General features: G+C 59.1%; 1 protein-coding gene across 1 annotated transcript in view; it reads left to right on the forward strand.

Annotated features, from left to right (window-relative positions):
- Cacna1c (calcium voltage-gated channel subunit alpha1 C) overlaps window positions 1-27,372 on the forward strand; it is a 304,839-nt gene that overhangs the window by 194,775 nt on the left and 82,692 nt on the right. Inside the window, exons 4-5 of the mRNA XM_069988882.1 lie at window positions 19,531-19,670; window positions 20,597-20,736. Of these exons, the coding sequence (XP_069844983.1) occupies window positions 19,531-19,670; window positions 20,597-20,736 (280 nt within the window). The remainder of the gene's footprint in view (window positions 1-19,530; window positions 19,671-20,596; window positions 20,737-27,372) is intronic.

Below are 27,372 nucleotides of genomic sequence, written 5' to 3' on the forward strand. Positions count from 1 at the left end.
CGTCACGTTCCGTGCTGGGCTGCCATGCTTGGCGGGGGTGGAGCCCGCAGCTTGGCAGCCCTGGGGTAATAATTAGGGGTGGGGCGGCTCTCCAGCTGGGGCGATGTTTGAGGAGGGGCCTGCAGGAGAGAAGGGAAGGCTGGGACCCAGCCAACAAAGGGAGAAATTAAATGGGCCGTCCCGGCCAACCTACAGTTAGCATTTAAGCTTCCCGGAGGAGCGGTGGGTCTCCGTGAGAGCCCAGCACCCTTCTCCACAGCCTCCTCTACTTATGAGTTCCGTACTCGAGCGGGGTGGCGGGGGAACAAGGCAGAGCCGCGGGGGGAGGGGGGGACGCTGTCCCCAGAGCCCAGGAGTCAGGCCTGGGGCTCTCGTGAAGCTGGAGTCGTAACGCAGAGACCAGCAAACACAACCCAGCCCTGTCCGTCCCCACGTCACCCTGGCTGGCGGTCGTCCACGCGTGCATCCACGTGCATTATCCCTTGCTGCAGCCCAGCAACGCGGCCCATGCTCCCACCGCAGGGGAAAGGATGTGAAAGCTGGGCGTGTCTGTGGTTCCGAGGGTGCCCTCCCAGAGAGGACGCCGGCTCTGCGGGGGCCCCACGGGACGCTCTGGTAACGGACAGATGCTCTCTGTGCGCCCAATGGGCTCTTCGGCCTGAAGTCTTGTTTTTGTTTTGTTTTGTTTTGTTTTGTTGGTCCTGAGGCTTGAACTCAGGCCTGGGGCACAGTCTATGAGCTCTTTTGCTCAAGGCTAGTGCTCTACCACTTTGAGCCACCGTTCCATTTCTGATTTTCTAGTGGTTCAAATGGACTTTCCTGGCCAGGCTGGCTTTGAACCATGATCCTCAGGTCTCAGCCTCCTGAGTAACTAGGATGACAAGTGTGAGCCACTAGCACCTGGCTAGCCTGAGGTTTTTAAGTGTGTGTGTGTGTGTGTGTGTGTGTGTGTGTGTGTGTGTGTGTGTGTGTGTGTGTGTGCGTGTGTTTGCATGCTACTCCTGGGGCTTGAACTCAGGCCCCGGGCACTGTCCCTTAGGTTTTTCTCTCTAGGCTAGGGCTCTAACACTGGAGCCACAGCTCCGCTTATTTGGGGTGGTTCATTGGAGATACAAGTCTCGTGGACCTCCCTGCCCAGGCTGGTTTTAAATCATGATCCTCAGATCTCAGCCTCAGGGTCGCTGGGGTGACAGTCAGGGCTTGGCAATCTTCTAAACATTTTCCTGTCTGGACGTCACAGGGCTGAGCTGCACCCCCTCATTACCACAAATCCATGCAGTCATCGGTCCCAGCACATCTACGCCGGCCAACGTGTTCAAGGTCATACCAAGGACAGCCCATCCTCAGGACCCGCCAGCCAGTTGGCTTCATGCAGGAACTCGGGATAGGTTGTTGATGGAGGATTTTCAACAGTAGTCAATCTGGAAATACATATACATACATACATACATATGGTTACTTTTTATTGTCCTCTAAATAACGCCGGTGGAAAAAGATGCTTACTGGGCAGAACATTTCCCTGACTTTATGTCCAGCCCGCGGCATAGCTCTGTGTTTCCAGAACATTCTTGATGTGGGTTTTGTGGTCGTGGTGGTATTTTTAAGCCAACAGGCTACTCACCATCCCAAGTTTACTACGCACATTTAGTTTTCTTTTTGGTGGTTGTATTTAAGAAACCACCTAGAGAGAGGTACGGAAAACGAAAGGAGGGTAGGAAAATAAGAGAGAGGTATGGAAAACAAAAGGAGGGGAGGAAAATAAGCAAGGCAAAAAAAAAATAGTTTTCCTTATTTCCTGATAACTGTCATGGAAATATTTCTATTCATTTTGGGTCTTCGTAAAGTGTTTTTTTTTTTTTTTTAACCCAGGGCTTATGTGGGGCCTCTCTTGTCCGTGTCCTTTTAGCACGTGGGGAGGGCGGGGGGTACCACGGGGCCAGGCCGCAGGGGGGGAGGGCGGGGGGGACCACGGGGCCGAGCCACGTGGGAGGAGGGTGGGGTGGGGGGAGGACCACGGGGCCGGGCCGCAGGGGCTTGGCACACTGTACAATTTTCTGGGTCCTGACTGATAAATTATTGTGCGCCTCCTGTGTACGCTGACACACAATACAATTTCTCCGTGTAGCCGTGAAGATAGGTTGTCTCGGGCTAATCATCGAGAACCCTTTATTTAGCGCCGTCCGGGGGTGGCGTAAGGCACCGTGTACGTCCTCCGTGGAGTTTCTCTTCCACATTTTTGCATACGTGGTGGTGATGGGGGGAAAAAAAAGAAAGAAAAAGCTTTTAACCTTGAGAATTTTACTCACTTGGGGCTGGGGTGAGAAAGAAGAGGTGTTGGGGAAAGTTGTTAAAAGGACCTGGGCAGCTCCGACAGGAGGCCAGCGGGCTGGGTCTTTGGAGACAGACCACCCGGCCCTCATTCTGTACGGGAAGCTAACCCCGAGAAGGAGGTCTTGGGAACCCGCCCAGGCTGCTGTGGATGCCAGGCTTGGTCCCCGGTCTTCCTACACACACACACACACACACACACACACACAGACGACCAAGAGACCACAAACACGTGTCCAGTGCCCCGCTGGTGGCCGAGAGTCCCCGGCACGCTTTCTGGGGTTGGCGGTGTTGGCCAGTCTCTTGGGCAATCTCCCGGGCACTCCAGTCCACCTTGCACAAAGACCTGGGCCCTGGCCGGTCACTTTTCAGACTGAGCTTTGCAGCCCTCCTTTGGCATTGTCTGCTTCGTTTTGTCTCTGAGCCCCTAGGGGCCTGGCCTCCCCCACCCCCCAGACTCCTCAGCCCCAAGACGCTGTCCCCCCCGCCCCGCCGGGCACAGGGAAGTCCTTGCAGCAGAGAGGCTCACCCCGTGGGCAAAGGCTTGGCTCCGGGTGGGAAGCTGGCACACAGCGGCTGTGCCAAGCGAGCGACGTCAGAATTAAAGACATAATAATACTAATTACCTTGCCCAGGCCTGTGCGCTCCACATTTATTATTTGTAGAGATAAAGCCTTAAATAACAGGCCTCTCCGGGAGCCCCGCTTGGGTGAGGGGCTGGCCCCACCGCAGCCGGCGAGCTGGGGGTGGGGGCGTGGGGGGGTCGGGGAGGGGTACTGACAGGGTCTCAGCCGCGCAGCAGCGGTGTCCGAGGCTGTGGGGAGACGTCCCTGGCCTCTCTGTCTCAGTCTTGTCATTTATGAGTAAAGAAAAGGGGGGAAAGACGGGGGGGCGGTTATCCTGGTCGGGCCCCACAGGGTCCTGAGAGGCTTGAAGCTGGCCTCGCGTGGCTGTGCTGTGCGTGGCCAGTCCCTTGCCCGGCCTGCGTTGATTTTTCAAAAGTGTGTGTTGGGGGGGGGGGATCCTTGAACCTTGAGAATAAGACGGTCCCACAGACCGCTTGGCTCTGCCGGAGGGCGGCGGGGCTCGCCGGGCCTTCCCTCGGCCCCCGTGGTGGATTGCTGGTGTGGGAAGCGCTCTGCAGATCGCTCAATCCGCTTAAAGGAACGGGAAGCCTGCAGGAGGAAGACCGCCGCGGCTGGTCCTCGGCCGCAAAGCCCGGCTCCCCTTCTGAGACCCGTGTCCCCCCACGCCCAGGACACCCTGAAAACCCTTTCCACTGACAGGCAGCCTGCACCCAGAAAACACCAGCCGCCTCGCCCACTGGCAGTTTCACTCATAAATTGGGAGTCGTGAGTTTGGATTGGGAACGTTTGAAGGACTCCACACACACACACACACACACACACACACACACACACACACACACACACACACACACACACACACACACCATGGGTATCCTGTGCACAGAACATGGGGACACTGTGGAACAACTCCACGTGAAGATCGGAGCACTGCAGAGCATTCTGGGATACTGGCTCCCTTGATTGCCAGCCCTGCCTTCATTCATAGTCCGAGGGGGTCTCTGGATAGAATCGCAATGGCCGACAGACTCAGATGACAATAACTAGATCCTTACTTGTGCGGACTTCTTAAAGTATCGGTTTCCCTATTCACTACTTTGGTTTTTGTTATTGTTGTTGTTGTTGGTCGTGGGGCTTGAACTCTGGGCCTGGGCGCTGTCCCTCAGCTCTTCAGCTCAAGGCTAGCGCTCTACCACTTGAGCCACAGCGCCACTTCTGGTTTTCTGGTGGTTCATTGGAGATCAGAGTCTCATGGACTTTGCTGCCCAGGCTGGCTTTGAACCACGATCCTCAGGCCTCAGCCTCCTGGTAGCTGGGCGTGAGCTGTGTACCTGCCTAGCTTCTCACCGCTGCTTTGGAACACTCGCTAGTCTGCTAGAGTTTGTTGTCTAATACTTTAACGAAGACGCGTGCATGCCCTCACACGTCCTGTGAGTATTCTGATAACTGTATTTCATATGATTGGTTGGGGGGTGCTTTGCTTTATTTCCAGCACCGATCCCGACTGGGTGTAGTGGAACGGGCTTGTACTGTCAGCTGTTTGGCAGGCAGAGAGCGGTGGGGGACATCGAGGTTCAAGGGCAGCCGTGGCCAAGCAAAGGTTACTGAAGTCCCATCTCGGGTGACAGGCCGGGCTGGTGGTGGGCCGGCGTGCACCTCTGTGCCGCTGGCTCTGAGTCCCAGCACAGGCTCGGTGCCCACGCAGGCCGTGGCCGTGGATACCGGGCGTCCTGCCACCCTAGGACCCCGGGCTGGGGACCACGCCTTCGGCATGTGGGGCGCTGGTCGGGGACAGGCAGGGAGCTTTGTGGGGACCATCGTGCGGGAAGTCTGGAGTTCTCCACCTGTGTTCCTGTCGGGCATCTGCAGGGCGTGTGGGAAGGTTTAGGGCCGTGGGAGGAAGGTGCCCCCGCCCGGGTCCTCCCCTGGAGGCTTGGCTGCCACTCGAACCCAGGCACTGGTGAATCCAAGGGCTGAAATTCCCAGACAGAGCGGAGGAAGCCGTGGCTGAGGCGGGGACTCGATCCACCCTGCCAGTCATGATCGTGCTGACAGCGGTGATAGGGGGACTGAGGAATCGAACCTGCGGCGGCCGAGCAGGGGGAAGAGCTCGGGAAAGGGCTGGTTCTCACGCTGTCCAGGGAGAGCACGTCAGACGGAACCAGCAGCACCGCCCTCCAGGGCCGGGTGGCCCTCTGCCCCAGCCGCCCTCCAGGGCCAGGCCGGGTGGCCCTCTGCCCCAGCCACCCTCCAGGGCCAGGCCGGGTGGCCCTCTGCCCCAGCCGCCCTCCAGGGCCAGGCCGGGTGGCCATCCACCACAGCGACTCTCCAGGGCCAGGGCGGGGTGGGCATCCACCACAGCGACTCTCCAGGGCCAGGGTGGGGTGGCCATCCACCACAGCGACTCTCCAGGGCCAGGGCGGGGTGGGCATCCACCACAGCGACTCTCCAGGGCCAGGGCGGGGTGGCCATCCACCACAGCGACTCTCCAGGGCCAGGGTGGGGTGGGCATCCATCCTGAATTTCCCCATCGGCTTCCACACTGCACTTCCGTCCCTCCAGGAGACCCGCTAATGGGCAGGAAGTCAACCCCTGGCTCTCCCGTGCGAACGGTGCTGATGAGCAGGGAGCTCGGCGCGAAGGCCTGGAGCGGTCCGAGGGGCGCAGGTCCTTTCCTCCACGACCTTCCAGACCTGCTTTCCCTTCTTGCTCCAGCTCGCACCCTTGTGCTCCCATGACCCGCCGGTGTCTGGGCGAGGGGCGGCACCCCCCCCCCCCGTCTCCGTGAGCTTGGGTGCGGTGGGGAGACACCTGCCAGGAGAGATGGGGACCCACCGAGGCAGCGGGAAGGATCCCGTCCCACAGCAGGCCCAGACGCCCAGCCCATGCGGCCTTCCGCCCCAGGAAGGACCGAGGGAGTGGGTCGAGGAAAGCAGGCCCTGCCTTCCGTGCGGCATGTGAGGAAGGCCGGCCCAGAGCCGCGGAGCGGGAGTAGGGCCGTGGCTGGACGTTGGTCAGAGGGCACAGGCTTTCGGGGGTACGGAACGGGCGCTCGACACCGTACCAACAGTCAATGTTTCCTCACACAGGCAGGAAGGAAAGCTAGTGCTTCTGATGGTGGCAGTCAGTTCTAAAGTACCTGGCTACTGAGACATTCAGTTAACACCTCGGCAACGCTAGGGGAAAGGAGAACTGTGGACCGGGAGCGTGGGGGTGAGTGGCCGCTGCGTGGAGGGGGGGCTGGCGTTGGAGTCGGCGGTCCTGTGTGTGTTGGAGGAGGAGAGGCACGCGGGCGACGTTTTCATGAAGGGGAAGCGTGTGCGTCTGTCCTCTGTGAGTCTGGGGAATGACCTCTGAGAGCGATCGATGCCGCGCGTCAGTGTGACCCCTGTGGCCAGCCTGCTGCGTGCGCGTTTGGAGTTTGCCGGGGACGTTTCCCGGGCGGGCCTCGGTTGGCCGATGCCTGTCTCAGTGGATTGCTCCTGGCCGCACGTTGAGCCTTCATTTTTCTTTCCCTTGACAACCTTTTAAGAAAACAAAAAATAAGCCCCCTGTCACCGGCTTCTCAGCGGCATCATTAATTCTCCCTGCTCCGTGCCGGCTCTGCTCTGGCCGAGCTTTTGCAGCCTTTTTTTTTTTTTTAACCCCTCTGGTCCTGAGTCAACTTCAGTTCCTGGCTGGTCAAAATGGCAGACGGCGGGAATCACGCTCACCTGGCTCACACTCACCTGATTTATCTGTCGGCATGTCCAGGGCTTGCGGTTCCCAGCTGGGGAGATTAAAGTGGTTGATTATTATTATTACTATTATTGTTATTGTTATTATAGCTTCTCTCAAAAACACGTCTGTAAGTCAGCGGCTCCCGGAGGCTGACCTCTGGGGTAGGAAGGGTGAGGTCAGCTGACCACTCCCTTATCTCCAGCCGGTCAGTGCGGTGTCTAAACTCTCAGGAGGAGGGGTTTACCTCTCCTTGATCATTTCTTCATGAAAGACCCACCTGGGCCCCGAATGTCATCCCCCGTCTGCTGTTCAGAATTGAACGTGGCTTCCGGACCCAGGTCTGGGGCGAAGGCAGTCAGACCAGATCTTTCCTCTGAGAGGCTGAAGAGCTCTGGGCCATTTAAAAGTTGACACTGCCCCCCTCCCCCAGGATGCTGACTTAGGACAAACGACTCGACGCCATTGAGCAGAAGAGAAAGAGATCGGCGTGAACGCCAGGATTGTTTAGCCTTCTTGTGGCTGTTTACATCTGACAATTAGCCTTTGCACACCCACAGTGACTTAATTTCTCTAATTTTTTTTCTTGGAAGTGATGCACTCTGGGAGAAACTTCGGCCGCGGGGCTCCTTCCTCTGGAGCTGCCGGAGTCCGGCTGGCTTCCCACCTGTGCGGCGGTGGGTGGGGAGGAACGGCCCTCTGGCGCCAGGCGGGAACCCCACCGCGTCTGGACCAGACCCAGCGCAAGCTTCCCATTTCTCTCTAGGAAGCCACTTTTGACCTTTGTTCCTCAGGGGGAATTTGTCTTGGGGGCAATATTATGTCTCCAAGAGACCTGAGTTTCGGGGAGTCTTTGTGTGGATGTATATGCAACTCGGGCTGTTAATGCAACCAATGAGGTGCGGCTGCATGGGAGAAGGTGGAGACTGCGCCGAGTGCCCGGCCCAGCGGCCTTTGCCTGGAGCGCATCTGATGAGCATTCCCTGCCCATCTGGATGACTTCACGGACACGCTCCTGAGAATGCGGCAACGGCAGACTTTGTCCTGTGCTGTCTGGCTTAAATTCCCAGGGCAGTCCTTACGTCTCGGAACACCTGGGGCAGTGACAGGCCACTGGCGGCTGAGAAGCCTCCAGTGTGAACGCAGAAGCCTCCAGTGTGAACGCAGAAGCAGGTCCTGCTCTTCTGGCTTCCGGAAAGCCCCCGTCGAAGCACCTGGGCCAGTGAGGGCTGGGCGGCATGTGGTGGCGGCTAGCTCCAGCCCCGGGCAGGGGCCTGTCCCTGGACCTCCGGTGTCACCTCCCCCAGGGAAAGCTATGATCCCGAAGGAGGCCTAGGATACAGAGAACCGGCTCCCCGTACCTTGCTTTCCAGCTCGGCCGTCGGCCAGCTGAGCCTCCCAGGGCGAGCGCCAGGCCCTGGATCCCAACAGCCCCAAATCTCACCTCCCAGTAAGGCCTCACCCAGCCCGGTTCTAATCCCAGAGAAGATCAGACATTCTTTTGCAGGGATTTTGTAGCGCTTACGCGTTGTCTATCAAATGCAGCAGCGAGCTGCTGGGTCCTCCCGGGTTTAAATCCCTGTTGGGTCTTGGCTCTCTTACCAGTTAGGTTATCATCAGATCTGACGTGCTGCCTGCCACCACCTCCGGCCAGGGCCCCCGACCAGCCCGGGAGAACGGGATTCCAGGGCCAGTCAGTGGAAGGCCTGGCTGGAGAGCAGCCGAAGACCGGGTATAAAAAAGAAAGAAAAGTTATAAAGTAAAAACATTTCCCCAATCCGGATGCCTCGAGTCTCAGCGGGAAGAAGTTGATTAAATCTGAGATCTGTATAAGTTACACCTTCAGGTATTGAAACCACTTGCTTAATCCTAAAACGTGAAAAATCCCCGGCTGCTGGGGAGGAAGAGGCCTCCCTCCCCCCCAGCCCCCCTCCACCCCCCACTCCACCCCCCCATTCCCTCTTCTCTGCTGTTTATGGATGGGTGAAGATTTTGCACAACCCCAGATGGCTTGTGGGAAGAGCTCTCCCTGGGCCGGTCCAAGGGGACGCAGAGACACTGGGGGAGCGGTGGGGGGAAGCCCAGCGATTCCCCACACTTGCCTTTTGCTTTGTTTTCCTCTTTGTTTCTTAGCTTCCCGGTGACATTTTTCACATGAGAATCCGCAGCTCCATTCTAGCTGAATACAAAAGCAAGCCCTTTTTTTATTTTCCTTCGTTTTTTAAAATCTCCACCGCTTGAAGGACTTGTGCGCCCCTTGTGGCCGAAGGCTGTAGTTACAGAGAAAACAAGTCAGACACTTGCTCTTTAGATCCCCCCCCACGCCCGCCATTCCCCCTACCCCTCCACCCCCCCACGCCCGCCATTCCCCCCACCCCTCCACCACCACCCCCCACGCCCACCATTCCCCCTACCCCTCCACCACCCCCACGCCCGCCATTCCCCCCACCCCTCCACCCCCCCACGCCCGCCATTCCCCCTACCCCTCCACCCCCCCCCACGCCCGCCAATGCCATTCCCCCTACCCCTCCACCACCCCCCCCACGCCCGCCATTCCCCCCACCCCTCCACCACCACCCCCCACGCCCACCATTCCCCCCACCCCTCCACCACCACCCCCCACGCCCACCATTCCCCCTACCCCTCCACCACCCCCCCACGCCCGCCATTCCCCCTACCCCTCCACCACCCCCCCACGCCCGCCATTCCCCCTACCCCTCCACCCCCCCCACGCCCGCCATTCCCCCCACCCCTCCACCCCCCCACGCCCGCCATTCCCCCCACCCCTCCACCCCCCCACGCCCACCAATGCCATTCCCCCCACCCCTCCACCACCACCCCCCACGCCCGCCCGCCACCAGCCAGGCTGGAGCTGTCCCAGGTTTGTTGTTTACATCCGCCCAGACCCCAGTTTCTTCAAGCTTGTCCTTGTCTTTTGCTGAGAGCTAAGGATGGGCCTCTGAGTTGGGTTGTGAACCGGTGCCAGGGTCTCCATGTTGGGAGAGAGAATCCATGGAGGCCACAGGGACTTCGGCCTGGCTTTCTGGGTGCCTCTGAGCTTCGCAGTCTGCCTTCTTGACTGCCATGGGCCGCTGGCGGAGGGGTCAGCTGACCCAGGACGTGTCCCTGAGCACGGTCTCAACCTTTGGTTGACCAGAGCTGGGGAAAATGGGGAGTTTTAGCAGTTAAATTAGGGCTCCTTCTGCCTCTTGAGTGTGTGTGTGTGATGTTCTTCACTAGAGCAGCAAGAAGAGTGGGAGAAGCAGAAACTTTGGCAGCTTAACCGTTCCTCCATCAGCACCAGGTAGATCTGCTCCTCTCCTGCGTCCCGGTGCAGAGGGTGCAGAGGTTCGGCCAGGAAGAGGAGGGCTGCTTCTTCTCTGTGTGTGGTTGGCTGAAGGGCATGTCTCTGGCCGGGCTTCGTGGGGCCCGGGGCCCAGGAACGCCCCGAGCTCTGAGCCAGCCGAGGGGTGGCCTGCTGCCCCGCCTTGCGCTCCTCCGAGACACAGCTGCGGCTCCTGTGAACACGGAGACTTGTCACCAGGACTAGCCCTGTCACCACCTATTAAATTTTCTGGGGAACCGGCGGCCCCCAGCTTGTGGCCACACAGCAGCCTTCTCCTGGCCCAGAGCTCTGTTTCGGGAGTGGTTTTTCCAAAGGCACGGTTCCAAGCTTGGCGGGGCTGCTCCTTTTTGGAAGTGCGCGCACACTTAATAAAACCAAACTGTTGAAGGATCGCAAGCCCAGGAATCTGGGTTTGCTGAGAAGCGCGGGCCAGAGGCCCGGGAAAGCTGCCGCACCGTCTCAGCCCGGCTCCGTGTCTCGAAAGCTCTGTGTATCCACCGCTCTCCGGGGGACTAAACGCGGGTACTGCTGAGCCATGCCTCCACCACTTTTTAGCTTTGATATTTTTGAGTCCACACCTGCCAGGGCTGCCACATTCCTTCCTCCTGGAGTTCCCCTGCGTCAGCGGGGATGGTAGGAAGGTGCTCCTCTACCCCACCGTGGAGGAAGCTGGTGTCTCCAGCACTTGCGTGGTCTGGAATTGTGATTCCCCTGATCTCTGCTTCAAAAGTAGCTGGGGTTACAGGCTACACCTAGCTTAGTAGTAGTTCTTAACAGTGTGATGTTCACGAGTCTCTTCTCTTATCTGAAGAAAGCGTTGGCCTCTCTCCCCAAGAATGCCCCCAAACGGCCTTCAGCAGCAGAGGCCGGCTGTGAACCACGGGTGCTATGCCAGAGATGCTTCTCGGCTCCACCCAGGGGACTGTGGAGTGTTTTCCACCAAGAAGACTCAACACGTGTTTGCGGTTTTCTGGGTTTGGTTTCCTTTGGGAAACCCAGAAGATGGTGCGTTGTGGAACGGGGCATCCGACAGGGCCTCAACTCATACACCACACCCATACACAGGCCAGCCTCAGCCACTGCCCCCACACACACACACAGCGGTGCTGAGCCTCAGGACTAGAGGCAAGGCAGACAAACCGCAGCAGTGCCTGGAACGGGCGCCAAGGGCCGCAGTCAGGCATGCAGGGAAACGCACAGCTTCGGGGGTGGCATCTTCCGTCCCAGGCCCGGTGGCTGCGGACTGACCCTGGGCCTGTAGTCAGCAGCTCCGTGGACGGAGATCAGGCTGGAGGTTGAGGGAAGTTCAGGTGTACTAAGTGTCTGGCTGAAGTAGCAGCTCGTAAACTGAAGAGTAGAGCTGATAAAAGACACACAGAAGTAAACTTGGGAGCCGGGAAGCAGGGGTGTGCTCCTGGTGTCTGAGGCCGGCCAGAGCCCTATCAGAGTGCTGAAGGTGGGGAGAGGCGGGGACAGTGGGAGAAGGAAGAGATGGCGCGAGACAGGCAGCCATGGCTGACGGCACGCTTTGTCTCTCCCATCCTGTGGGGCTCCGGGACGCCCCGGGTGGGGCTGCTGTGCTAATCTTGATCTTCCAGCCTGACTGGCTGAGAAACGCCTAGGTGATCGGTAGGGCTGTCCTGCAGGTCTTCTGATAAGACTGTCGGGAGCGGGCATTGCTCCGGAAGAAGAAGCCCAGTGAGAGGAAGTAGATCATGGGGCGGGGCTGAGCGAGAGGAAGTAGATCTGGGATGGGGCGGGACCATGTTAGAGGAAGATCATGAGGCAGGGCGGGTCCTGCGGTCTCTGCCTTACCCCGGCCGCTTCCTGTCCCCCTCGGCTTCCTGCCTACCATGAGGGGAACCGCTCCGCCGTGCGCCCTCCCACTGCCCACAGCCGTGGGCAAAGCAAATCTCCCCTGCCTTCGGTCGCCTGTGCCCCATATCTCATCGTAGCAATGCCTCATGAGATGAATTCGGCTGGACAACAAGGCCTCCTGACCCGGCCCCTCTCAGTGTGGCCCCCAGGGCAGCGCAGGCCAGCAACCAGGCTGCACACCCCAGCCTGGGGTCAGAGACGGCTGCCCGGAGCTGCAAGAACTTGTGCAAACCCCAGGCTGGAAGGCTCAGGAGCCACAGAGAAGACTGATGGCAGCTCCCGGATCTGTCACCCACCAGAATGTGAAAAGGATGGACAGGGACCGGGCTGTGCACACGGGTGGACCTGGGGCGTGTGGGGTGGGGAGAGGCGTCCGGTGGGAGGACCTGGGGTGTGTGGGGTGGGGAGAGGCGTCCGGTGGGAGCCAGGGGGAAATGGCAGGGTGGAGGTGTTGGGCCGCTCTGCTGCACGCAGCCGGGCTGTTACTAGTAAATGTCGAATGCGTTGTCTCAGCACCCAGGGGCAGACAGTTATGTCACTGTCAAAACTGATTAGACCGGGGATTAATCACCCGCTCGGCCGGCGGGCTGCCGCAGGGGCCAGCCGGAGGCCCACGGCCGTGGAGGGGACCGGAGCTCGCTGCCCCCGGACAGGCCTGGCTGCCCTGTCCCCCAGAAGCTGTCCTGGAGGGAGTCGGGCAACCCCGCACCCGGGACCAGGAGGGGCTCGACCCTTCGGGCCTGAGAAGACTTTCTACTTAGGAGGAAAGGGGGACTTGAAGGGGCCCCAAGCTCTGACGGGGAGTGTTGGGAAGGCCGTGGGGAGGGGAGGGGAAGCGCCCTGGGAAGGAGGCGGGGTCTTGGAGGGGGCTGGGGGTCTGCCCCATACCCCATCCCCATCCCCAGTGTGGCCAGAGGCCGTGGAGGCCGCGTCATGAGCCTTTCAGCATAAAGGCGTTGAGATCTTCCAGAGCCTTCCGTGCCTTTGTCCCAGAGTCAGTCTGTAAGGAGCCGACCTCTGGAGCAGGGGCCTCCCAAAGGTCAGCAGCGGCGTCCAGAGAGCTGGCTGCTTGTCATGGTGTGGGGGGCGGGGGTGGAGGGAAGGGGGGAGAGATCCGAGCTGCCCCAGCCAAGCTAGCACCCGCTCTGTCCCAGATCCCGGGACCCACGCTGGCCCCTTCTCCTCTCCATCCCAGGACACAGGCTTTGGAGATTTCATCCCACCTCAGCCTTGGAGCAGCTGAGACGGGCGTGGAGGGATGGCGTGGGCGGCCGGGCCTGGGGACCCCCAGGGTGTTAGGGTCTCTGACCACAGCAGTAAGTGTCTGATACGCCTCCTTTGTGACCCGGCTAAGGCCCCGGCCGTGGGACCCGGGCCACGGGAGCCCTGCGTGCCAGCTGACCCTCTCCCCACACAGCTGCACGCACGCATGGCATTGGTCGACCAGCCGCCGCTCAGAATAAGCCGACCAATAGGAACCTGCGCCCCGGCTGCCCTGTCTCCTGGCGTCTGGGAAATGTAATGCCCGAACGCCCGCCCTGGAGCCCGAGGGGCCGGATGGGCTCTGGCAGAGGATTTGGGAGAATTAGACAAGGAGTCTGAACAGCCGTCATGGCCCAGTTTTCTTTAATCTCACTTCTTAGAGGCAAAGCAGAGGCAGCGGTGGGGTGGGGTGGTCTGCGGCTCTCCGGAGCCCGGGCAGGGGGGCCTCGCAGGGTCTCCGTTATTGCTGGGGGGGGGGGGTGAGGACTTTGCCCAGGCAGTGGACCGTGTGAGCGAGATCAAGCACAGCCCCGCGTGGCCCGGACGCCAGGCCCGTGCTTTGTGTCTGGTCGGCCCTCGCCGGGTACACAGGCCGACCCTGGGTGAGGGGCTCGGCCTCCGCGTCTCTGCCGTGACCTGTGGTCCTTTCTTCAGAGCACAGTGGACAGCTGCCCCTCCCCCCCCCCCACGGGGAAGCGAGCAGGACGCAAGGCTGTAAACCGCAGTCGGGGATCAAAGACCCTGCAAACCACAGGTCCCGTGGCCGCCCTCCCGCCCGCGTGACCCTGGTCCAGGGGCTAGCAGTTCTGCTTTTTCGTTTCGTTTGTTTTTTATGTAATCGAGAGCTGAGAAGGGAAGCCAGAATCTTGAGCATCTCAGAACCAGGGGGGCTTCGAGCGGTGCTGTCGGGCTAGTCAGGGGGCCCTGGGTTATTGTGGTGGCTGCTCAGAGATGTGGAGGGACGAGATTCAGGACTAGAGTGACAAAGAGCCAGCACTGTCCCCCCTTCCCCCCCTCCCCACATCCCAGACGCCAGCCTGCCTTCCCTGCCCGCCCCCCCAGACTGGTCTCTACCTCCCTCCTCCACCATCCCTGGTCGGGAGGGGTCGGTCTGCTCCAGGCCAGGGCCACAGCTTGTATTATTGCCCCTGGTCCCCACCGGGTCCCCTTGCTGGTGGACAGGCCACACCCCTCCCGTGGGAGGCCTCCGGATGGCGGCATGGGAGGCAGGCCCGGTGTGGCGCCTGGAGGACCTGGAAGAGGCAGGGAAGCAGCTTCAACATCTCCCCGGCAGATCCCGGGAGACGAAGGGGTCCCTCGGGCCCTGTGGGGCACCCCCCCATCCCCCAAGACGATGCAGGTGATGGCGCTGTAGAAATGCCGTCACCATGCGGACCGCGGCTCGGTCCTGCCGCTGTGCCTGGATCTCATGTCCCCAGAAAGCCCGCTGGGCAGATCGTCCTTGCCGGGTACCGGGACACAGCCAGGGGCTCGGTCCAGCCAGGCAAGACCCGGGATGCAGGGAGCTGGCCACAGGGCCATCCGTCCTCAGCCTCAGAGGAAGGGACCGGTGGACGAGGCCACGAGGCGGAACGGACACGTGCACAAAAGCCCGGCCTGTGGCACCCACTGGCCTCCAAATCCCTCGAGGGGGCCGGACCCAGCACTGCCACTGCGAAACAGAAGCCTCACCCCCACGCAGGGAACCGGCTCAGTAAATCACAGAGCACCTCACCACGGTACCCGCAACAGTGGTGCTGTGGACAAAGCGAGGGATGTTCAAGAGGCATCAAAAACACCCAGAGCAGGGGCCGGGAAGGTGGCTCAGGGGTGGAGTGCTAGCTTCACATGCCTGAGGCCCTGGGTTCGATTCCTCAGCACCACATACACAGAAAAGGCCAGAAGTGGCGCTGTGGCTCACGTGGTACAGCGCTCGCCTTGAGCTGAAGAGCTGAGGGACAGCGCCCAGGCCAAGTTCAGGTCCCAGGACCAACAAAATAAAACACCCACCGCAAAAAGAAAAGGGGGAAACATAATGTGAGCACCACGGGCGCAGTGGTGTTCCACTGCGGGACATGGAGATGCGCAGAAGAGACAGCCAGATCACCCATACCGCGGTGATGGCGCTGGATCACCCGTACCGCAGTGACGGTACAGCATCTCTGACTTCAATCAACTTGAACCACACTTGGTTCTGTTTTTTAATTCCTGGGCTCTTTTTGCGACGTGCTGCGTGGTGTTTTTGGTCTCTTGGTTGTTTTGTGCTTGTTTTTTTAAACCTTCTAAGATGCTATTTGTTATGTTTCCTAATAGAAAATGATGCAGATGATAAGAAACGTTTGGGGCACAGCCCGGCAGGCAGGAGCTGGAGAAAATGTGAGAAGGAGGGGCCTGCTTTCTCCTCTGGCCTTTACCTCTGACCTTCAGCCTTTAGCAGCCCTTTAAATACCCCTTTTACCAGCCTGAGCTTAACACTCTCCTCTGTGTGTAATGCTAAGGTGTGTTTCCCCCCTCCTTTCTTATTATACCTCTGTTTTCTTCTTGAGGCTTTGCAGTTCACTTGAAAGACCTGAGTGAGAGCTGGAAGGCCGGGTTGGGGGGGGCAGGTGGGACTCAGAGGTATCCGTGCCCCAGAATGCGGGGAAAGCTTCCAGCAGGCTCCCGGGAAAGGAGTAACAGCGGGAGGTTGAGAGAGGATTTGCCGCGGAGGTCTTCCCAGCTCGTCTGATCTTCCATGGGGTGAAGCACGGGCGCTGGGGGCGGGGGAGGACTGATCATGCCCCTTGCCCTCCAGCACCTCCACGGCGAGGGAGAGATGGATAGCTCCCGCCTGGAGAAGCCGGGGAACCGCGGCGCGGGCCGGGGAGGAGGTGTGCTGGTGAGAAGTGACCCAGCAAGGCTATTTTTAGGTGAGCCCCTCAGGCTCCCAGGCGTCATCGATCAATGCACGGAAAGAAAACACACACACACACACACACACAATTACCTTCCTCTCGGTGCGGAATTCTGGGCCAGAACGCTGCGGGGTCTAAACAGAAGGCAAACCTTTGCCCGCAGGTCCTGGTCATCTTGTTAGGACGGCAGTGTGTAGCAAGCCTGTTGTGGGGTTAATGGTATCCAAAGTACAACAGGGCCGCAAGGAGAATGCTGCGGGGTGACTGAGCGTGCTGGTGCCGAGGACAGGAGGAGGGAGAGGAGTAAACAAAGACCCTGAGCCTTGAAGAAGGGCCTCGTGGTCACAGGGATAGAGGGCGGTGGTCACGGGCTGCAGGGGGAGGGGAGGATAGCGTAGATAAATCACCAGATCTGCAAGTCCAGCTTGTATCGAAGTGTCCGTGCAAATGAGATCCGAAGGGGGCTGTCCTGCTCATTTGGGCCACAGGACAAACCACCAGGACGCATGGTGGTTTACGTTCCTGTCTCCAAGTGTGCACAGTTGCTGGGCGAGGTGCTAGAACTGGGCGAGTATGGTGTTCATGCCAGGGTGGCTGGGAGGGGGTGTCCCCCACACACACATGGCCCAAGCTCCCTTGGTCTTGCTCCTGTGGATCTCCGGGAGACCAGACCAGTGTCACTTCCGCCATGTTGAGCTGGTCAGCCGGAGAGCTGGCGGAGCAGCCCCTGACTCTTGCTGAGCTGCAGGGGTGCTGTGGGGGACTTTGGGGGGGGTTATTTTTGCCATTGCCACAGCTGGGCTGGTTGCACCAGGTGCCGAAGGGCACCAGTAGGAGGGACGCAGGACCTGTGTGTGACCGGCTGGCTAGACAGCGTGCCGTGCAGTGGGAAAGCTTTGTTACTCTGGAGCGCCATGGGAAAAGTAGGAAGAATGCGATGGGGGGGGTGGAGGGGTGCTGGTGGTCCGGCCAGCAGTGGGGTCGCCACCTGCTCCTCATGCCGGGATTGCTTCCACTCCCTTGATGTAATGGAAGAGATCGTGGAGGCCAGCACCACTTCTAATATTCCCGCTCGGCGGAATTCAAGGCCGGCACCTTCATCCCTACTCCTCACGGTTCTCTGGCTATTTTGCTGATCCCCAAAGTCTTGACAAGAACCCGGGAAATCACTAGATTGCTATTAAAAATATATATCAAGGACATTCCAGGAAAGGAGAGCTGTCCGGTCACAGGCCTACCTGGCAGTGGCAGCGCCAACAGAGGTGTCCCAGCTGGGCAGGGAAGGGCCACATCTGAACACACACAGAGCTGGCCCCTGTTACCCGCCGGCCCTCATTGGGCCCCCATGCTGTTCCCAGCCTCAGCCGCTCCTCTCCCCGAGTCCTGCTCCAGTGTAGTCAGACTACACTGGTCATGGATGACTGAGAGGTTGGATGGATGGGTGGATGGGTGGATGGATGATGGAAGAAAAGACGGCAGATAGATAGATGGGTGGATGGATGGATGGTGGATGGATGAGTGGATGGATGGAGGATGGAGAGATGGAAGATGGATGGGTGGATGGATGGATGGATGGATGGTGGATGGGTGGATGGATGATGGATGGATGGATGGATGGAAGATGGATGGGTGGATGGATGGATGGATGAATGATGGATGGATGATGAATAGATGGGTGGATGAAGGATGTATGGATGGATGATGGATGATGGAGGGATGGATGGATGGTGGATGGGTAGATCGATGGATGGATGGTGGATGGGTAGATTGATGGATGGGTAGATGGATGAATGGTGGATGGGTAAATTGATGGATGGGTAGATGGATGGATGGATGATGGATGGATGGATGGATGATGGGTGGATGTGGTGGATGGATTGATGGTGGATGGGTAGATGGACAGATGGTTGATGAATGGATGGATAGATGGTGGATGGATAGATGGATGGATGATGGATGGGTGGATGGATGGATAATGGATGGATAATGGATGGATAAATGGTAGCTAGATGGTGGATGGATGATGGATGATGGATGGATTATGGATGATGGATGGGGGATGGATGATGGATGGATGATGGTGGATGATGGATGATGGATAGATGGATGGATGGGTGGATGGATGATGGATGATGGATGGATGGATTGATGGATGGATGATGGATCATGGATGGATGATGGATTGATGGTGGATGGATGGTACATGGATGATGGATGGATGATGGATGGGGATGATGGATTGATGGATTGATGGATGGATGATGGATAATGGATGGATGATGGATTGATGGTGGATGGATGGTACATGGATGATGGATGATGGATGGATGATGGATTGATGGTGGATGGATGGTACATGGATAATGGATGGATGGATGATGGATGGATGATGGATGGATGGATGATGGATGATGGCTGGATGATGGATGGCTGGATGATGGATGATGGATGGATGATGGATTGATGGTGGATGGATGGTACATGGATGATGGATGATGGATGATGGATGGATGATGGATTGATGGTGGATGGATGGTACATGGATGAAGGATGGTACATGGATGATGGATGGATGATGGATGGATGGATGGATGATGGATGATGGATGGATGGATGGATGGATGGATGATGGATGATGGATGGATGATGGATTGATGGTAGATGGATGGTACATGGATGATGGATGGTGGATGGATGATGGATGGATGGATGGATGGATGGATGATGAATGGATGATGGATGGGTGGATGGATGATGGATGGATGGATGATGGATGATGGATGAACACACGCACAGAATGCAGAGCTGAGGGATTTTGAGGCTGTGGTGGTCTGCCTGTCTCTGAAGGGTTGGCCCCACGTGCAGCGCAGGGTGGGTGGGTAGATGTGGGGAGCAGCGGGCTGAGGTAGCTGCAGAGGTGCACAGCAGAGCGTGGTGCGGCCGGCACGGGGGCTCTGCCCAGGGCGGGGAGAGGGGGGCGCCTGGGGTCCTCACAGCTCCATCCTGGGGGGACTGCCCGGCTCCATCCTGGGGGTCGCCCAGCTCCATCCTGAGGGCCTCCTGGCTCCGTCCTGAGGGCCGCCCGGCTCCATCCTGGGGGCTGCCCGGCTCCATCCTGGGGGCCGCCCGGCTCCATCCTGGGGGCCGCCCGGCTCGGTCCTGAGGGCCGCCCGGCTCCGTCCCCCACCCGGCGAGGCCTTCCCGGGAGGGACCAGAGGCAGAGCCCGGAGTGCACGCTCACCCCCTGGGCAGCGGGAGGACAGACAAGCTGTCGCCCCTGTACCCGCCCCGGCCTGAGGGAGGCAAGCGTCTTCATCCACCGTCTCCCCTCGGGGGTCACTTTGCAGCGGGGACGGGGCACTGGCGGGACACTGTCACGGCGCCCGCGCCCCGGAGCACGCCCGTCCACGGCGGCGGGTCCAGCCGTGCGGGACTCTACCGGGATCCACTGCTTCAGAATCTTCCAGAACCCCCCCATCTTCCCCTGTGACTGACTCTTTCCTGTTGCCGTTTGCAGGAGCGGGTGGAATATCTCTTCCTCATCATCTTCACCGTGGAAGCGTTTTTAAAAGTCATTGCCTACGGGCTGCTCTTCCATCCCAACGCCTACCTCCGCAATGGCTGGAACCTGCTGGACTTCATCATCGTGGTTGTGGGGTGAGTGTGGGCGTCCTGTCCTCCCCTCCCCTCTCCTCCCCCCTCCTCCCTCCCCTCCCCTCCACTCCCCTCCCCTCCCCTCTCATCCCTCCCCTCCCCTCCCCTCCCCTCTCCTCCCCCCTCCCCCCTCCCCTCCCCTCCCCTCCCCTCTCCTCCTCCCCTCTCCTCCTCCCCTCCCCCCTCCCCTCCCCCCTCCCCTTCCCTCCCCTCCCCTCCCCTCTCCTCCTCCCCTCCCCTCCCCTCTCATCCCCCCTCCCCCCTCCCCTCCCCTCCCCTCCCCTCTCATCCCCCCTCCCCTCCCCTCCCCCTTCCCCCCTCCCCTCCCCTCCCCTCCCCTCTCCTCCTCCCCTCCCCCCTCCCCTCCCCCCTCCCCTCCCCTCTCCTCCCCTCTCCCCCCTCCCCTCTCCTCCCCTCCCCTCTCCTTCTCCCTCACGCCCTCTCCTCCCCCCTCCCCCCTCCCCTCCCCTTCCCTTCCCTCCCCCTCCCCCTCCCCCTCCCCTCCCCCTCCCTCCTCCCTCCCCTCCCCTCCCCTCTCCTCCCCTCTCCTCCCCCTTCCCCTCCCCTCCCCTCCCCTCCCAAGCAGCCAGCTGCTGCCCACCAGCACTAGGTCCATTTCTGTAAGGCCGTCTCAGGGATGGGCTGTCGGGAGGGAGGGAGGGTATGGAGTGTGTGGCTTCCGGTTCGCGGGGGGCGTCCAGCACCCCACGGGGCAGGCGGAGGCCCCCCAAAGAGACGGCAGACTGGGTCCGCTCTCTGCCGTCACACGGGGAGGCCAGGGCCTCCTCCTGCCTTCCTGCCTGGTGGCGACCCTGAGCAGGGACCGTGGAACCCCGCAGACCTCCACCCCGGCGGGGGCATTCCGCCACAGGAGCCCCGCGCAGCCCGGACGCGTGGGCCTGACCGCCTCTCCGTGTGCCCTCTTCCAGGCTCTTCAGCGCCATTTTAGAACAAGCAACCAAAGCAGACGGGGCGAATGCCCTGGGAGGGAAAGGGGCCGGGTTCGACGTGAAGGCGCTCAGGGCTTTCCGCGTGCTGCGCCCCCTGCGGCTGGTCTCCGGAGTCCCCAGTAAGTACTGCCGGGAGTCCCAGGGCCTTTGCACGCGCCCTCGGGGCACGTGCGGGCCTGCTCCCTTCCTCCGGGCCCTGCCTCGATCTCCCCTTCCCTCCCGGGGTGTCACCGCGGTCCCCAGACACCCTGTGGCCCCTCTCGCCGTGCTCTTCCCACACGGCTCACTCGTGTGTTTCCTGCCCCTCACTTCTGCGTGGGTCATTCCGACGACCCAGCCACGCGGCCACCTGCGCCCCGTCACCGGCCTTTCCATCTTCTCTGACTTACCTGATTGCGTGTAGAAGCAGGGATCAGTAACGTGTAGATCGCAAGTAGTGTGTAGATCCGTAAGAAGTGTGTAGATCCGTAAGAAATGTGTGCTGTGTGCTGTTTCTTGTAACAAGGGTTAACAGGCCAGGTGTGTTAGGAGTCAGAAAGTTGCTGGTTGGTTTTTTTAAATGCCCGCGTTTGTACTGAACGCCCCTGGAGTTCCCAGTCCTGGACGATTCCCAGTCACAAGCTGGAAAGTGCAGGCCTGATAGGCCACCGGTCAGTTTGTCCTGCGGGATCGATGTGGCACTCAGGTCATGTAAGATTCCACCAGCCACCACCGCGGACGCAGGAGCGAGTCAGATGCCAAGCGCTTCTCCTACTTCAAAGCACAGGGGCAGAACTGGACTCCTGTGCGTGACGGATAGAATAAAACATGGCAGGCGTCCAGGTGAGGGGTGACCGGCTCGATCATGAGGACGCGCTGGGGGTGGCCCGCTGCTGGGGAGGCGGGGTGCTGAGGACGGGCAATCTGGGAAGCCCTCCTGGAGGAGGTGGCCTCCCTGGAGCTGTGCGTGGACGGGGTGCGAGGCCAGAAGCTGGTTCTGCCCCGGAGGTGAACATCGAATGCCATCTTTCAAGGAAACTCCATGATGCAAAGACCTGGCCGCTGTGCCCATCGAGACCCTTCCCACGGTGGAGAAAGCCCATTCCCGAGCTGGTGGGGCACGAGCCTGCGACCCGGGCTAGACACTTACAACGTCTGTGCGAGGAGCGTGCACACTTCCGGAGCAATACGCAGGGGTCATCTGCTCCTCTGTGTATGGCCCACGTGTCCGCCCCGCTCCCTGAGTTACAGAAGAGAGCGCGCGAGTGTGTGCGCACAGCACGCAGAAAAATGCAGGGCAGGGCCGGGTGGCAAGAGAAAGGATGAGCTTTGGCTTTCTAAAACGAGAGTGGAGTGAAGGGTTCAATAGCAACCCGCGACCGACGCGCGACAGAGTCTGAAGCGTGGCTACGTGGCAGATCGGGGAGTGGATTCTGGAAACGCTGGGGGCGCCCCAAGACTCTGGAGATGTCTCGTGAAGAAAGACAAATCGACGAGCCCGGAGGCTGCGTGGCGTGGAAACCCGTGGGGTGCCGGGCTGACAGCGGGTCCTGAGCTCCGGGGAAGGGGGGCTGGCGGCTGACCTGGGGTCAGAGACGGACCAAGCGGTGTCACTGCTGACCTCTGCCCTCCCCCACTGGGAACGCAGAGACCGCCGCCGCCGGAGTCTCCTCCCCTCTGCCCAGCACCGCCCGGCGCCCTGCCTGGTCTGTGCACAGATGCTGTCACCAGACATCTTTGCTCTGCGGTCCCAGCGCCCTTAGGAAGAGGCGTCGGGCGGGAGGCGGTCAGGTTACTGGGGACGTGTCCATAAGAAAGATGGATGTCAGCCCCTCCCCTCTCTCTTTTACTTCCTGGCCACCATGAGGTGAACCGACTTCCTCCACCACGTGCTTCTGCCGTGGTGTATGACAAGCCCCAAAGCACACACACACACACACACACACACACACACATCTTTTTCTCCTTTGAGTAGATGATCCCTGGTGCTTCATCGTCCCAGCCATAGAAAGATGGCCCACACCGCATCCTTGACTGAAAGATGCCCGATGCTAATGTTAACCACTCACCAAACCAGGCGACGACCCCACACCTGTGCCGAGGTGCCGGTTTCCCGGGGTGGAGCCCCAGGTTGGAGTGTCCCAAAGCAGGGACTGCGCACAGGTCTATAGTCCCGGCTCCTCCGCCTGCTTCTCTGCTTTGCCTCAGTTTCTCTTTGAATATTGGGTGCAGCACAGGGAAGGGCGGGACTTCCTGGGAAGCCCCGCGCCTGTCTAGCAACAAACTTGCTTTTTACATCCGCCTCCAACGGAGGCTGTGAGGCCAGCCGTGGGCAGGAGAAGGGTAGAGGCTGGCGCAGAGGAGCGGGAAGCTAAGCCACACCGCGAGTGTCTCTCGGGAGTCCCCGTCCCTTTTGTCACGGAGCTTTGCAGAGCAGTGAGTATGCGACTAAACTGGGAAATTCTCTATTGTCGGTGCTCTGGATGGAGCAGTTAAAATAAATAAGAATAAACCGGGCACCAGTGGCTCACGCCTGTCATCCCAGCTACTCAGGAGGCTGAGATCTGAGGATCGAGGTTCAAAGCCAGTCCAGGCAGGAAAGTCTGTGAGACTCTGATCTCCAATAAACCACCAGAAAACCAGAAGTGGCGCTGTGGCTCAAGTGGTAGAGTGCCAGCCTTGAGCTGAATTACTGAGGGACAGCGCCCAGGCCCAGAGTTCAAGACCCACGACTGACCAAAACAATTAATAATAATAGTACTAGTAACAGTGACAAACCCTACGCCACGGCAGGTTGCACGTTCTCTGACCTGCACAGTAAATGCTTGGTGGACTCCCACAGCTCCAAGAGCTGGCCAGCCGGCCCCGGGGTCCACGAAGGAGGGACATCGGCTCTAATCGGTGGACACGATGCTGCTCACTCGGGGAAGGGCAAGAAGAAACACCCACCGTCTAGGCCGTGGTTTTCTTGAGACAAACGCGCATGCCCAAACAGACACCCGGCCTTCAGGGCGCTCAGCTTTAGGGGGTGGCGGTGGCCGGTGGCCGTGGTGTTGGTCTGGTGTTTTGAGGGACTGTGAACTCCTTTGGAAAGATCGCTGCTGACCTGAGCCTCCGCGGGAGGCCTCGGGGCCCACAGTTGAGCAGCGATGTGAGGGGGTTAACCTGCGTCCGCCCAAAACTCCCCCGACCCCCGTTAATCCGCACCTCCAGACTGGAAAGCAGCAGGATCCTCCAGTTTCCCTCTCCGTCATGACTTCTGGACTTGGAGCGGCTGGTGGCCAAGGTGGCCTGGGGCAGAGCCTGTCCCTTTCCACGTGCTGGCTGACCCACCGCACCTTGGCTACTCTCGGGCCGGGTGGCGCGCGCGCGCGCGCGCGCACACACACACACACACACACACACACACACACACACACACACACACACACACGCAAAAACGCGGGCGGACGGACGGCCAGTCCGTAGCAAGGTGATTGTCACCTAATTAGAAACGATGGTCGTAATAAAGGCCACTTAGGCCTGTACATGACCCGTCCTTTCCTTCCAAGTGCTGGGGGGGCCGAGGGGCGGGGAGGGGGGTGAAGCTACCGTGGAGCCGGCGTCCAGCGATGTGAGTAGTCGGTGGGGTGTCGCCACCCGGGTCCGAATTCCCAGAGCCACCGCTGAGTTTCCTCGTCTGTACGGCAAGGATTACAATCTCCTGTAAGGATCAAATGAGGACAGCGGTGGGTGACACCCAGGAAGCCCGCAAGAGCACGCGCTGCCAGGATTTCACTGTTCATCTCCCGGCCAGAAAGTAAGAGAGAAGAAGGAAGAACCCCGAAGACTTCACCCCTTCAAGTCCCCGTCGCCCCAGTAAGACCGCAGCGGGGACAAGCCCTTAACGCACAGGCCTTCGCGGCACCTTTGGGTGCGGGACGTAGCTGTCTCGTGAAGTGCAGCTTCCATTCAGGAAAGCCCAGACGTCTTACACGGACAGCCCCAGAGGCGGTACCCTGGCCCGGCTCCATCGGCCTTGTCTGGACCCTGTCATCACACCCAGTTCAGCTGTCTTGGAAGTAAAAACTAAGAGGGAAAGAAAACAAGACCCTCTCCCCTGGCCAGTTTACGTTCCCTCCCTCCTGCGCGTCCTTCTTAGAGAAGAGTTCTTCCTGCTGGACAGCGCACGTCCCCCCAGCCAGGTCGGCCGTGCCTGGAAAATGTCTTCCTCGCGTGCTCTTGCTGAAGGCTGTGTTTGCTGGATGTAGGATTCTTGGTTGGCCGGGGCTTCCCGCCCGCAGCTTTACATGCGCTGGCCGGGGCTTCGCCCCACCGCCCGCAGCTTTTCATGCGCCGTGCCCCTTTCTCCTGCCCCCGGCGTCTCTGAGGAGTTGTTCACACTCTCATCAAGGTCCTTTGAATAGGCTTGGGGTTTTTTTTCTCTTTCCCTCACTGGCTCTGTTTGGGATTTTTTTTTCCTTCTATCGATGGGTTTTCAGAAGTTTCTAGATGATACACCTCATCGTAGCTGCTGGAAATGTGCAGGGGGTGGGGGGCTCTCCGATCCATCTGCCACGATGAGGCGTTCGTGACGTACAGGAAGCCACCGTGGTTGTCGATTCCTCGGAGAGCTTTGCTCTGAGCCGCCGCACGCTTCCCCTCGGAGGACTCCACTCCACCTGCGTTTGGCCCTTGTGGAGGATCGCAGGCCGTTGTGGAGGATCGCAGGCCCTTGTGGAGGATCGCAGGCCCTTGTGGAGGATCGCAGGCCCTTGTGGAGGATCGCAGGCCCTTGTGGAGGATCGCAGGCCCTTGTGGAGGATCACAGGCCATTGTAGAGGATCGCAGGCCGTTGTGGAGGATCACAGGCCATTGTAGAGGAGGATCGCAGGCCCTTGTGGAGGATCACAGGCCCTTGTGGAGGATCACAGGCCCTTGTGGAGGATCACAGGCCCTTGTGGAGGATCGCAGGCCCTTGTGGAGGAGGATCGCAGGCCCTTGTGGAGGATCACAGGCCATTGTAGAGGAGGATCGCAGGCCGTTGTGGAGGATCACAGGCCATTGTGGAGGATCGCAGGCCGTTGTGGAGGATCGCAGGCCCTTGTGGAGGATCGCAGGCCCTTGTGGAGGATCGCAGGCCCTTGTGGAGGATCGCAGGCCCTTGTGGAGGAGGATCGCAGGCCATTGTGGGGGATCGCAGGCCGTTGTAGAGGATTGCTTTGGTCCCGGGGGCTTTGTTCCATTTTCTTGGGGATTTTTTTTTTAATCTGATTTCTGTTGATTATCTTTCCACTTCGCTACCTCCGTTCCTCTGCCGCGGCCTCTCTTATTGAGCCGTTGCGTGCGTTTTCTTCGTTTCAGTTACTTTCCAATTACAGAGTTTCCCTTTGGCTTCCTTTTATAGTTTTCATTTGTCTGTGGAATTTTCCTGCTCTCTCTTCCACGCCATATACTTATGTATTTCCCTGGCTATGTTTTCCTTTTGTTTAAACATGTTTATAGCAGCTCTCTGGAATATTTGTCTTCTGAGTGAGTTCATTTGTTCCCTGCCGTAGTTTCCCATTCCTTTGGTGATGTTTTTTTCATGACTACTAGAATCGCAGGTAGTGTGTTACAGAGATTCTGGATTCTGTCATCTTTGTGAATGAATTCTTTTTTCTTTTCTTTCTTTCTTTTTTTTTTTGCCGGTCCTGGGTCTTGAACTCAGGGCCTGGGCGCTGTCCCTGAGCTTCTTGTGCTCAAGGCCACAGCACCACTTCTGGCTTTTTCCGCGTAACTTATTGGAGGTGAGGACTTCCTGTGTGTGGAGCATCCTAGCAGCAGGGGAAGGAAAGGTAATAGAATCGTCAGACATTCGGAAGATAACCCTGTGAGCCACGTGGGCTTCCCAGATTGTCCCCCCTCCCTGTACAGATGTTGGAACCGAAAGCACAAGGGTGATTTGTAGCTTGCTGCAGTGGATATTAACGGAGGAGAGGGAGTACCTCGGCATTTCCCCACTAAATCTAAAACATATGATTAAAAAAAAAACTAAACACAATGTCTGGCAATTTTCCCTCTATAGAAAATTTGATTCATGCCCAAATCTCTGAGCCAGAATGAGGAAATGAGTGAGTCTGGAATGCTTAGTTCATCCTGCTCGCTTTACGCAGCGAGATAAATGGGCGGCCTCCATGAACAGCTGGAGTTCTTTGCTACACGCCACCAAGGTCATCCAGACCAGAGAAAGCCAGCCAGGCACAGGTCACTCACGCCTGTCATCCCAGCTACTCGAGAGGCTGAGAGCTGAGGATCCCAGTTCAAAGCCAGCCCGGGCAGGAAAGTCCGTGAGACTCTCATCTCCCATGAATCACCAGAAAACAGGAAGCGGTGCTGTGGCTCAAGTGGTAGAGCTCTTGCCTTGAGCCCAAAGAGCTCAGGGACAGTGTCCAGGCCCACATCTGACAGAGAGAAAGGAAGAGAGGGGGGAGGAGAGGGAGAGAGAAGAGAGTGTCATGAGTTAGTTGCTTTGGGATAAAGATCTTTTTTGGGTCTGTCTTAGTAACACAACTAAATAACCCATAGTGAGTAGACTTCATTTGCTATAAGAGCCATGGAGAAGCTCAGCATTTCTCCCCGGAGATGCGCCCTGTACACATTCTGGAAGAAAGGAGTGAGAAACTGTGGTGCGTACAACAAACACAAGGCCTTCTGTGCAGCCTTGCCAGGCTCCAGAAACTTCTGTCCAAGATCCGGCACTCAGAGAACTTTCCCAGCAGACATTTCTCACCCTTCGTCGGAGTATGACCGCACAC

This window comes from Dipodomys merriami, unplaced genomic scaffold (genome assembly GCF_024711535.1).
Source record: "Dipodomys merriami isolate MVZ:Mamm:240054 unplaced genomic scaffold, mDipMer1.0.p SCAF_368, whole genome shotgun sequence".
NCBI lineage: Eukaryota > Metazoa > Chordata > Mammalia > Rodentia > Heteromyidae > Dipodomys > Dipodomys merriami.